This window comes from Petaurus breviceps, unplaced genomic scaffold (assembly GCF_028583685.1).
Source record: "Petaurus breviceps papuanus isolate PSGF00001 unplaced genomic scaffold, PetGlider_PUasm1.0 90792, whole genome shotgun sequence".
Taxonomy (NCBI): Eukaryota; Metazoa; Chordata; class Mammalia; order Diprotodontia; family Petauridae; genus Petaurus; species Petaurus breviceps.
This window is the reverse complement of record NW_027187347.1, coordinates 7,548,460-7,561,500: the sequence shown is the minus strand read 5'-3', so window position 1 is coordinate 7,561,500 and position 13,041 is coordinate 7,548,460. Positions and strand designations below refer to the sequence as shown.

At 38.4% G+C, this 13,041-nt stretch overlaps 1 protein-coding gene across 2 annotated transcripts in view; it reads right to left on the bottom strand.

Annotated features, from left to right (window-relative positions):
* The window catches only part of PLCXD2 (phosphatidylinositol specific phospholipase C X domain containing 2), a 96,122-nt gene extending 83,513 nt beyond the window's left edge, over positions 1-12,609 (bottom strand). For both annotated transcript variants that reach the window (XR_011164790.1, XM_069069823.1), the window contains exon 1: positions 11,881-12,609. Coding sequence is in view for 1 of the 2 variants with exons in the window: in XM_069069823.1 (XP_068925924.1) it covers positions 11,881-12,049 (169 nt within the window). In the remaining variant the exon portion in view is untranslated. The remainder of the gene's footprint in view (positions 1-11,880) is intronic.
* Between the last annotated feature and the right edge of the window lie 432 nt (positions 12,610-13,041).

Genomic DNA, 13,041 nt, shown 5'->3' with positions numbered 1-13,041 from the left:
TGCTGAATGCTAGAGAAACAAAGGAACGTGAGAAACTGTCCCTGTTCTTGGGGAGCTCACAATGTAATGAAAACAACTAGGATCAATAGGAAATAGTCAGTGGAGGAAAGGCAGTAGAATTCAGAAGGACTGAAAAAGATTTTCTGTAGAAAGTGGGATTTTCCTTGAGATTTAAAGGAATTCAAGGAAATCAGGAAGTGGGGGTGAAGAGGTAGAGTATTCCAGGTATGGGGGATATATAGGGAAAATGTCTGCTAAAAGCATCAGTAAGCATTATCCATAATGGGGATAAGCTAGAAGCATTCCCAGTAAGATCAGGGATGAAACAAGGATGGCCATTATCACCACTATTATTCCATATTGTACTAGGAATGTTAGCTTTAGGAATAAGAAGAAAAAGAAATCGATGGAATTGGAACAGGCAACAAGGAAACAAAACTATCACTGTCTGCAGATGATATGATGGTATAGTTAAAGAATCTTAGAGAATCAAATAAAAACTACTTGAAATAATTAACAACTTTAGCAAAGTTGCAGGATGTAAAATAAACCCATATAAATTATCAACATTTGTATATATTACCAACAACTCCCAGCAGCAAGAAATAGAAAGAGAAATTTCATTTAAAATAACTGTAGACAATACAAAATATGTGAGTCTACTTGCCAAGATAAACCCAGAAACTATATGAACACAACTATAAAACACTTTTCACACAAATAAAGTCAGAGCTAAACAATTGGAAAAATATCAATGGCTCATGAGTGACCTGAGCCACTATAACAAAAATGACAATTTTACCTAAATTAATTTACTTATTCAGTTGCCATGCAATCAAACTACCAAAAAATATTTTATAGAGCTAGAAAAAATAATAACAAAATTCATCTGGGGGAACAAAAAGTCAAGAATATCAAGGGAATTAATGAGGAAAAAATACAAAGGAAGGTGGTCTAGCTGTAAGAGATCTAAAACTATTATAAAGGGGCAATTATCAAAACTATTTGATACTGACGAAAAGAGTGGTGGATCAGTGGAATAGGTTAGGTACACAAGCAAGACACAATAGTCAATGACTATAGTAATCTACTATTTGATAAACCCAAAGACTCTAGTTTCTGGGGGTAAGAATTACTATTTGACAACAACTGCTGCAAGAACTAGAAAATAGTATGGCAAAAATTAGGGACAGACCAACATATACCAAGATAAGGTCAAAATGGGTATGTGATTTAGATATAAATATTGGTACCATAAGCAAACTAGGAGATCAAAGAATAATTTATCTGTCAAATCTATGGAGAAGGGAAGAATTTATGACCAAAAAAAAAGAAAAAGAACATTGTAAAATGCAAAATGAGTAGTTTTGATTACATTCAATTACAAGGTTTTGCATAATGCACAAGGCAACTACGATTAGAATTTTTACAGTTAGTTGTTTCTGATAAGGCCTCATTTCTCAAATATATAGAGAACTGAATCAAATTTATAAGAATACAAGTCATTCCCCAATTCATAAATGGTCAAAGATATGAACAGGAAGTTTTCAGATGAAGAAATTAAAGCTATTTATAGTCATGTGAAAAAAATGCTCTAAATCACTATTGATTAGAGGAATGCAAATTAAAACAACTCTGAGGTATTACCTTACACATTTAGCAGACTGGCTAATAAGAATAGAAAAGGAAAATGGTAAATGTTGGAGAAAATGTGGGACAATTGGAACACTAATGCATTGTTGGTAGAGTTGTGAATTAATACAACCACTCTGGAGAGCATATAGCCCAAAGGGCTATAAAATTTTGCATATTCTTTAATTCAGCAATACCTCTACTAGGGCTATTTCCCAAAGATTTTTTTTTAAAGGGAAGGAGGGGAAGGACCTAATTGAATAAAAATATTTGTAGCAGCTCTTTTTGTAGTGGTCAAGAATTGGCAACTGAAAGGATATTTAAATTATAGTATATGATTGTAGTGGAATACTACTGGACTACAAAAAATGATAAGCAGACTAATTTCAAAAAACCTTGGAAAGACTTACACAAACTGACACAAAGTTAAGTGACCAGAACCAGTAGAACATTGTACACAGTAACAACCACATTGTTCAATGATCAACTATGACAGACTTAGCTCTTCTCAGAAATACAACAAATGAGCCAAAAGACTCATGATGGAAAATCCTATCCACATCCAGAGAATGAACTATGGAATCTGAATGCAGATCAAAGTACATTATTTTCACATTTTGAGTTTTTTTCTTGTGGTTTTTCCCTTTTGCTCTGTTTCTTCTTTTACAACATGACTAATGTGGAAATATGTTTAAACATGATTGTACATGTATAGCCTATATCAGATTGCTTGGAGAGGGAGGAAAGGAAGGAGAAAGGGAGAAAAAAATTGGGAACTCAAAATCTTATGAAAACTATTTTTACATGTAATTGGAAAAAATAAAATACTGTTAAGTGGAGGGGGAAAAAAAGAAAATGTCTGGAGCCTAGAGATGGACTGTCTTGTTTGTGGAACAGCAAGGAGGCCAGGGTCAATGTGAATGTAGGAATGTGGGGAGTGGTAAGATGTAAGAATACTGTAAGGTATGGGGAGGGGGGATAGATTATGAAGGGCTTTGGATGACAGAGGATTTAGTATTTGAGCCTGGAAGTGATATAGAATCCCTGGAATTTATTAAATATGGGGGTGACATTGTCAGACATGTGTTTTAGGAAAACCACTTTGATAGTTCTGAGAACCCTACTAGCTCCTGTGATTTTAGAGCTCTCCTTTGACATTTCTATGTCAAACCCCATTTCTGGAATCCAATGTGTGAGTATGATCAAATCGATAACAGACATGATATTGTACCAATTTTTAGTGTTACTCAATAATCCAGTTCTTAAAAAAGCATTTGTGTTTTATAATAATAAATAATATAACATGTATAATATACATGATTGATATAATATGATATATGATATAGTATAATATAATATACTATGATTTTATATAACATCAAAACATGACATGATATGATATGATATGATATATGATGTGATATGATTTGATGTGATATGATATATGATATGATATGATATAGAATTATTGCTGTGGTCCATTTATTCCAAGGCCTACACAGTGGTTCAGGATAGAGTCAAACTAGAAACAATGCTTTCTACCTCGGTTGGCCCAGAAATCATCCTCATTGAACCTCCAAGAATCAGCTCTGGTGTAGTATATAGACTTGGAATTTGTGAGACCTGGATTTGAATCCTGCTTCATTCACTGATCAGTTGTGTGAGTTGGGGCAAATCACTTTAGGCCTCATTAACTCTACAACTTTAAAGGTTCCTTCTAGCTCTACATCAAAGTAGGATTCAGTCAGGGTTCCATTCTCATATACCTCCACTCCTTCTTCCCCCATTTTTACAGTGTATATGTGCTTTCCGAGTTAGAAGTAAACATGGGAGTACAGAGTGAGGAGAGAGGATATAATTGAAGGAAGAATACCAGACTAAGTATTCAAGAAGCTGGGTTCTGATTTTATTGCTGTTACTAACTTACTTTGATGAATAACTTTGTTAATATCTCAGGCTAGATTTGTCAATCTGCAACATGAGATTGTAAGGATCAAATGGAATAATATATAGGAAAAGGCTTTGAAAATGGTAAAGGGCTATGTCAATATAAGCTATTGTTGTGTTGCTGTTTTTGTCATTGCTGTTCTAATTCTCCAGGTAATAAGTGTTTCAGATCTCAACTTAAAAAGACCAAGGTCTCCCCCTGCATCTGGGGCCATCTCCAGTCATCCTGATTTATATCTGGCCAATGGACCCAGATGACTCCAAAGGAGAAAATGAGACTGCTGACCTTGCACAGTCCTCCCTCACTCATTTGCAAGTCATGGCATCACCTTCCTGATGTCATGGTCCTCCTCGAAAGCGAAGGACAAACAACAAGTGTTTTATAAGGAAAAGCAAAGATAGGAAGGAACAGAATGGACTGATCTTCTGCCAAAGGATAAAAGAAAATGCTCTGGGAATGAAAAGGTTTCCCGGAAGGACCTGGAAGGAAGAAAATTATAGGAAAAGAAAATTAAGTAATGGGATGGGTTAGATTACTGGCAAGGCCAATGGATGAGGTGAGGGCAATATGAAATGAGAACTGGGCATGACAGAGGCCTGACAGGGAAGATGAGAAGCTCAACTTTGAGGAGCGAAGGAAGGAGCCAAATTTGAGAAGGGATTAGTGTTAAAAAAGAAAGCGGCACTAGCAGTCCTGGTTTCTCCTAAGAAGTCTATTTCTGTCTCTTATGTGTCTAGTAAACACTAGCTTATTTTGATAATGTGATTCTTGGTGACTCAGTGTCCTCATCTGTACAATGGCTAGTATGATACATCTAGCATAGTGACAGAGATACTGGGTTGAGTAAATAAGAAAGGAACATAAATAATATTTGGTTTGACTAAAACTTGAAGTTGTATAGAGTGAATGAAGAGAGAAGAAAGGAATAGTATATTTACTGAGCATAACTCTCTTTGGGCAGCTAGGTGGCACAATGGATAGAAGCTGGGCCTAGGCTCATCTTCCTGAGTTCAAATATGGCCTCAGACACTTACCAGATTGTGACCCTGGGTAAGTCACATAACCCTGTTTGCCTCAGTTTCCTCATCTGTAAAATGAGCTGGAGAAGGAAAAGGTAAACTACTCCAGTATTTTTGTCAAGAGAACCCCAAATGGAGTCACAGAGTGAAACACAAATGAACAACAGAGCTCTCTTTATAGTAGAAAGTGATGACTCAATAGGCAAAATGATTGTAGACAGAATAAGTGAATCACATAAGTGACCTTAAAGACCACAGTTTATATAGGAATATGACTTCTATATCTGCTCTCTGGTTACAATTAACAAAACAGAGAAGAAGGTTTAGGTTTGGCTGCTAGGTGGTATGACAGAACCTAAGACTTGGAAGCAGAACACCTGAATTCAAATGCTGCCTCAGACAGGTATTAATTATCCTGGGCAAGACACCTAATTCCTGCCTGCCTTGGTTTCCTCATCTGTAAAATAAGAATAAAAATATCATATATCTCCCAGAATTTTTGTGAGGATCCAATGAGGTAATAGTCACAGAGTTCTTTGAGAACCTTAGAGCACTATATAAATGCTAGCTATTATTATCATTATTATATAGCATTTAGTGCATATCTTTCATTTCACAGGTGAGGAAACTGGCACAAAGATATTAAATGACTTCCCCATGGTCACCCAAGTGACACAAAGTATCAAAGTTAGTATTGAAGCTTCAGATTACAAATGCGGCACTTTTTTCTCATTTCGTCATCCTTTGAAGCTTTTACGAAATTTCTCATTTGCAAGAGAAAATTAAGAAATTTCTTATAGACTTTTAGAATGGTCCTATTCAGGAATATTCTAGAGTCAGCTCCTACTGGCTTGTGAGAGCCCATTGTTAAATATTCAGTGTGAGCATTTTTACCTTAGAAGTCAGCAAAAGCCTACAAAATCAGGGTTTGCTTTATCATTTTATTGATTTTCTAGACTTAATGAAGCATTGGGAAAATGTTAATAATATAGATTAAATTTAAAATTGTGTCATATGTACACCCCTGCCCCCAAGCCAAAAGCTGGTTGTTAAATATTTATCAGCATATCTCCATCCTTCCATCCTTGTCCCTACCTACTACATTGTGATGCTGGAATAAAAATTGTATATAAAGAATGTTAATTCTGGTAGGGATTCTAGAGCTTATCCAGTTCATTTTAAGATGAATCCAAGCTCACAACCTGGGAATGATCCTTGACTCTTCATTCTCCTTCACATCCATACCCAATCATAGCATCATAGATCTGCAGTAGGAAGAGACTTCAGAAACCATCAAGTCAATCTCTTCATTTTAGAGAAGAGAAGAATTAGGCCCAGAGAGGTCAGTGACTTGCCCAAAGTCACGTAGGTAGAAAATAGCAGAACTAGGATTTGAACCTGACTTTTCTGATTCTAAATCAATAGGATATTTCTACAATGCTATGTTGTTTTCGCCACCATATCACCACTAATATCTCAGTTCTATAACATCTCTTGCATTTCTTCTGTTTTCTCTACTACACACTGTGATGAATGAAAAACCCAAGAGGTTTTTAATTATCCAAGCTAATTAAGAATCAATTTATTAATTAGGATAGCTAATAATCAATAAACTGATGATCAATGGTTTCTCTCAGCAGCTAAAGACAAAAGACATGGAAATCCTGAAAGCTTTAAATATTCCTTGAAAGGCAATTCCCCTGACAACTGAAAATCAATTCTGATTTGTAGACATTTAATTAGGAAGTGGGTTAGGAGTCCTTAATCATGAGACTCATTTGTCTCCAGCAATCTAGACATGGGAATTCATCTCTACTCAGACCACTCTGGTTTTCTCCATCAGGAGATGGTCACCCTAAACTCTAATGGAGGGGTACAAAAACAGATTGGACTCTGTTTACATTCTGAACAGAAGGTCTCCTAGTTGGGTGGAGTCTGGTCCAAGATCAAAGACCATGTTCCCTGAGCATTAGGGCTAATCTCAATAAGTCATGTCATTCAGAGGGTGGCCTTCCACAGGAACTGGGCCTCAGTGAAGAAACAGAGGAGAAAAGCCTGGGTACCAATTTAACAATTGATCATTAATATAATAGCAAAATAATAATTTCTCTCATCACCTAATCCTCATTCAGTTTAGACCCTTGACACCTCTTGCCTGGGATATTATGTTAGCCTCCTAGTTAGTCCTTCTGTTTAAATTTTCTCTCCTTTCCAATTCATTGTCCAAACAGCTGACAGAATAACCTTCCAAAAATGTCATTCCTCTGTTTAAAAATTGTCATTGACCCCGTACAGTCTCTAGAATAAAATATATGCTTATTTTAATTTATATACTTTATTTATATATTTATTTATAAATTTATATACTTATTTAAATATTGGTACTTAGAACCCATCATAATCTGCCTCAAACTCATCTTTTTAAACTAATTTCACATTGCTCCCTTTCATCACACAAATTTTATGCTTTAGGGTTTTCAAAACATTTTATACAATTTTTGGGGAGGCAGTTGTGGTTAAGTGACTTGCCCAGGGTCACGAAGTTAGTAAGTGTCTGAGGCCAAATTTGAACTCAGGTCCTTCTGACTCCAGAGCTGGTGCTCTATCCACTGAGCCACCTAGTTGCCTCTATATTTTTTCATTTGACCCTCCCCACAAACCCTGGGAAGCAGGTGCTACCATCATTCATACCTGCAGATGAGGAAAATGAGGGTCCAGAGAGCATAAGTGGCTTGTTCTTCTATCTTAGGAGGGATTCAGACTGAGTTTATCCTGACTTCAGATCCATTTATCTGTTGCTTATACCATACTGTCTCTGTGCACTCTGAGGTCTGGCCAAATCGGCCTCTTTTGCTGTTCCCTGAGCTCAGAATACTTGTTCTTCTCTCTCACTTTGCACAGACTCACTCCCCATTCCTAACATGTATTCCCTTTTTACTGCCTTCTCTTGGAATTCTTAGCTTCCTTAGAGACTTAGTGAAGACACCACCTCCTATAAGAAGTCTCCAACTCCTACTAGCAGCTGGTATCCTTCCTCTCCTTAAATTATCTTGCATTGACTTATGTGTATATGTTATATCTCACCAGTAGAATGCTAAAGTGCAAGTTTCTTGAGGGCAGGGACTGGTTTTTGGTTTAGTTTTGTTTTTTAGCAGCAATACCTTGCACACTATTGGAGAAAGAAATGGCAAACTATTCCAACATCTTTGTCAAGAAAACCCCAAATGGGGTCATGAAAGGTCAGACATGACTGAAAAAATGAACAAAACACCATAGGCAATTAATTATTTTTTTGCATTAAATTGTTGACTCAAAATGAGGAAAGTGAGAGTCAGGGTAGTGAAATTCATACTCCGGTAGTTAATTGGAGGCAAAACTGGGATTAAAAACTAAGGTGTTTGACTTAGTCCAATGATCTGTCCACTACTCCCCAGATTTTATCTCCTAATGAAAGAGAAAAGCACAGTTTATCAAATTAACAAAGAGAGAAAGAACCCTAAGGAACACACTGTTAAAAAAAAATTCGCTATTGAAGGGGTAGGTGAAAAGCAGTGCATATTACATGAAAAAAGCCCTTTCCTAAACCCATGGAACAACAGCAAATGTCATGCTCTTCTCTACAGTTATTTAAAATAATGCCTAGAAGTTTAAAAAGCATTTTTGTGTTTTAATTTTTTTAAATCTAATCTTTGTTACTTCTGATTCTTTTAGGCTTAAGGTATTGCATTGTGATTATTTGCTGTTGTGTAATATTGAAGAGATGCTTTCCTTAAGCATTTTTATGCCTTTTAGTGACAGTAGTCATTAACAGGTGTCCTCAACAGTTGTAGAAGTGACATAACATGATAAGGCTTTGTTAAGAGGATTTATGCACATGTGTTCACACATATCATGGTCTTAGGCAGATAGAGCAGGTGCATTCAAGCCTCGGAGTAGATATAGCCCATCTCAACCTGTTACTGCCTGAACCTCTTGAATCCTTTCCTCTTCCTTCCCTCAGCCTGACAGATCTGATCCTTCTTTGCAGATGTCAGTCAAATTCTAAATGACAGATTAGCATAGAAAACAAAACAAAACATGAGATTCAATCACTGAGTTTAAAATTATAGCACAATTTTGTACCAACTCTAAACAGAGGCACATTGTCCCAAGGATAAAAATGACATCTCTCTCTCTCTGTCTCTCTCTCTCTCTCTCCCATTTCTCTTCTTTCTCTCTCTTCTCCTCCTTTCTATTTATCCCTCTTCTTTTCTTCTCCTCTCTTACTTCCCCTTCCTTCTTTCTTTTCTCCCTTCCCCCACATAAAAAATCTAATTCATTCAGAAAGTATAATTAATGAGAGGAAGTTTTGTGTAGAGATCTTTTTCACCGCCTCCATGCTACCTATCTGGGAGAGTGTTAACTCTTTTAAGATTCCTTTATTCTGTTCCCCCTGGAGGTCTTCTGTCTCTCAATAATTAGCTAGTAAGATGAAATTTCAGAAAGAATTAATAGAACAGGGCCATTACTGCCTAGCCCTTTTCTAGGGGGCACTGTATTTTGAGCTACTTTGGAGAAGTAAAATAATAAATAACAGACTCTACTAGGAACCGCCTTGCCTCTCTGGGATGATTGATCAACCTGAATCCATTTTATTGGTTCACCTTTAGGAAGGTAATCTTGCAGGACAGTGACAGTGACTTAATTTATGACCATACAGATTCTGGTGATGAACAAGGTCCTAGAAGTGGGGATTAGCCCTAACCTGACTTCTTAACAAGATTTCCTTGTCTCCACAAAACAAGATGGGTAAATTCCCATGATGTCAAGGACATTAGGCAGAATTACCAGCAGCAGCAAGTCATTCTCCCTCCCTTCTCCTTGTAAAGGGCAAAAATGAAATTATTCTGAAAGATTCCTGCCGAAAGCTTGATTGCTCTCCAATGTAGCTTGACCATACTGCTTTAGCTGGTGAGCTGCAGGGCTATACCAACAGTTATGGTGCTGATCTCAGGTCAGACCAAAATATAAGACAGGAAAAAACAACAACCTGTTTACATACCCTGAATGGTAGAGCTATGCAGGCCCTGCCTAAGATTCCTTTCCAAATGACAATCATATGCTAGCCATACCAAACCGTGTAGCAACTCTCCTATAATAATGCTTTCTGGGGTAATGACTAATACTGGATGTGACAGAGATGATCTTGTGTTGACTCTGTAAATTGTAATTAAATATAATAACACTTGTAATAATAACAAACATCCACATAAAGCACTTTAAGGTCTAGAAAGCATTGCCAATACATTATAACAACAATGGCTATTATTTATATATAATACTTTGAGGTTAATAAAGTGCTTTACATATATTATTTCATTTGATCCTCATATCAGTCCTCTGAGCTTGATACTATTATGAGCCCCATTTTACAGATGAGGAAACTGAGGCCAAAAGAGACTTGCACAAGATCACACAACTATTACATGTTTGAGGTAGGATTTGAACTCAGGTCTTCCTCATCCTGACTCTAAGGCTCTATCCTGAAATTTTGTGAAATAGGTACTATTACTAGGTAGGCCATTATATAGATGAGGAATCCGAGGCTCAGATAGGTATAGCCCATGATTACACAGCTAGCAAGTATTATAGCAAGGATCAAAGGTTTTCCTTAAACCAAGTTCCACACTCTCCACTCCAACATTTTAAAACAATTCTAAAGTATGAACACCAGGCATTTTCTAAGTAGCTAAAATCAATAGTTTGTAAATTACAAGCACATAAAACTATATATATATATAAAACTATATATGCATATGTGTGTATATATACATATATATGTATATGTGTGTACGTATGTGTATCTTTTTTTTTCCAAACCAGGCAATACATCCCTCCTCTCACCCAAGAGCAGGAGAGGCTGTGGCCTCACTATTAAGTAAGTCCTGTGAACAGGGAAGAAGGTGAGAAGATGAAGGCAGCTCCCCAACTTTGAACAGCAAAGGAAGATATTCAAATTCGGGGTTGACTGAGGACGCTCTGTCCAGTTGGCTCTGAGGTGAGGCTACTCAGGGGGCAGTTGGACATTTGCATGATGGCCCGTGTATGTGTGTGTGGGGGCGAGGGGTGTCGACTATAGTACATGTGTATTTTTTTTTTTCAAATCAAATAATAGTGAAGATCTTGTCCCTGACCTTAGAAACAATGCTCAGTGGAAGGGTATCATAGGAATTTGCCCAGCTCTGTTTTTCAGAAGTTTATCTCATTCTAGATAGCCTCACTTTAGAATGAATATTCTCACTGACTTGAAGGTAAAAAAACCCAGGAAGCCCCTTTTTCTTACACACTTTGATGAGACTAAAGTCTGAGTACAAGGCCCCTCAGCAGAGTGATTGTGGCTAAAACAAAAATTCTCCAACATCCCAGTTCAAGCTTACCCAGAGTTCCAGGTTAGAGACTGTGCCTGAAATAACACTAGCTCATCACATCTGATGACTGCTTGTGTCTGTTTGTGATGAGTGCTTACATTCTCTATTTCTGTCTTTTCCAACAAGTGAAACAGATGTGCTCCATATCAGTTCCCAACTCTGCATCTGTTCTCCGATGTGGAGCTATTTATTGTTTGCTTGTCACAGAAACAACCAATTTAAAAGGAAACATTTCTAAGTACCAGACTTCACACCGTTTGGGAGTTTTCAAATGAGATGCTCACCAGCCACCTTTTTTCTTTTAAAGAAACAAGTAAGCAGACCCCTTCCCACTCCCAACTATCACCTCCAACTGCACAACAAGCATAACTGAGTCTTAAAATTATAGTGTCAAACCAACAGAAAGCGAGTTTGTTGTCAGTTTTTTTCCCCCTTCCTCACCTGAGAGATCAAAAATCTCTCTCCAAAAGAACTATTCCATTGCTAAATTTGGGCTTTAAAAACATAAGGTTGGGGACAGCTAGGTGGCACAGTGAGTAAAGAGCCGCCCCGGTGTCAGGAGGACCCGAGTTCGGTTCTGGCCTCAGACACTTAAAACCCACACACACACACCAAAAAAAAAAAAAAACAAAAAAAAAACCCAAACCCCAAAAAACAAAACAAACAAAAAGAAAACTAGCCGTGTAACCTTGGGCAAGTTACTTAACCCCAATTGCCCTCCAAAAAGCAAAAAATCCAAAAACAAAACATAAGGTTAAATTCCGGCAATTAAGTTGTTTTCCCCTCCTTTACATGATAGAACATATAGCCAAACCCCCAAATATTGTGAAGGCAAAGATACATCCTAGGAATAAGTAGGAAATCAGAAGAATACCTGGGATAGCCAGATTGGAAAGGGGGAATGTGCTGAGGCGAGGGGGGAGCGAGCCCATCCAGTCAGCATTGCAGACTTCCACGGTCTTTGTCCCTCCTGAGTTGGGGGAGCATATGGTCCCCATTCTGAGTTTCTTCCTTGCTTTCCTAAATGCTTGCATTCCTGTCATCAACAAACCATCTGTTCTCACCCCTCAGTCACTCACTCAGTGAGCATCGCCCCAAGCATTGTAGTTATTTCAGGGTCACTCTTCTTTGTCATCCCAGTCTTTCAAAAATGCCCTTCTGGCTTGAACTAGTGGAGTGGGAATCTGTGGCTCCCAACTCTCTGGCCCCGAAATCCCCTGTCCTTTTTATTCTAGCCCAGACGCTCCAGGCACTTAATCTTCTCAGCTCCAGCTTGGTTAAACTTCTTACAAGCCCTCCCAAGCTGGGGAAGGTAGGCCGGAGCAAATAAATGCCCAAGGAGCACCTTCCCCCAGAGGCACGCACAGGGCAGGTGCACAGGCAGCATACGCATAATCTGTATACCCGGGTGTGCGGGCACCATATGCAGCCTGATGTATACTCGTGAATGTGACACTAGACGCTTGCTACATCTGCTCTCCCTGGCCGCAAATCATTCCCACAGCTACTCAGCGAAGAATTCCACCCTGTGCTGCAGCTTCCTGAAAGGCATCCAGGAGTGTCATAGACAGCAAACCACTTCCCCGGCAACCCCTCCCCTACTACGCCCAGCCCCTTTATCTGCCGGCTTCACTGCGGGGCAGATTTGCATGGCAAGTCAAGCAGCGATTGGTCCATGCCAAAGGGAGCTCCGATTGGCTGGCTTCCTCTTGGGCTGTCTGTCACTTCAATTGCTCGGCTCCTCCCTCTTCCCCCTTTCTTTCGCATTTCCACAGACCAGTTCGGTTGCAGTTGCGCCAAACTAAGGGGCTGTTTATTTGCTCTTTCATCCCCAAAGCTTCTTCCTCTTGTACTTACATGCGGTCGACAGTTAAAACTTTCATGGCCAGGAATATTTCTGTAAAGCTCCAGTATCATCAGTGTATTTTACACGCCACCCCAACTGCTCGCATAGCCAAGAGATCATACACAGGGGAATCTGGTGTTTTAGGCAGTCTGGGGAAGAGGGGAAGAGAGTCACGTATCCATGGATATT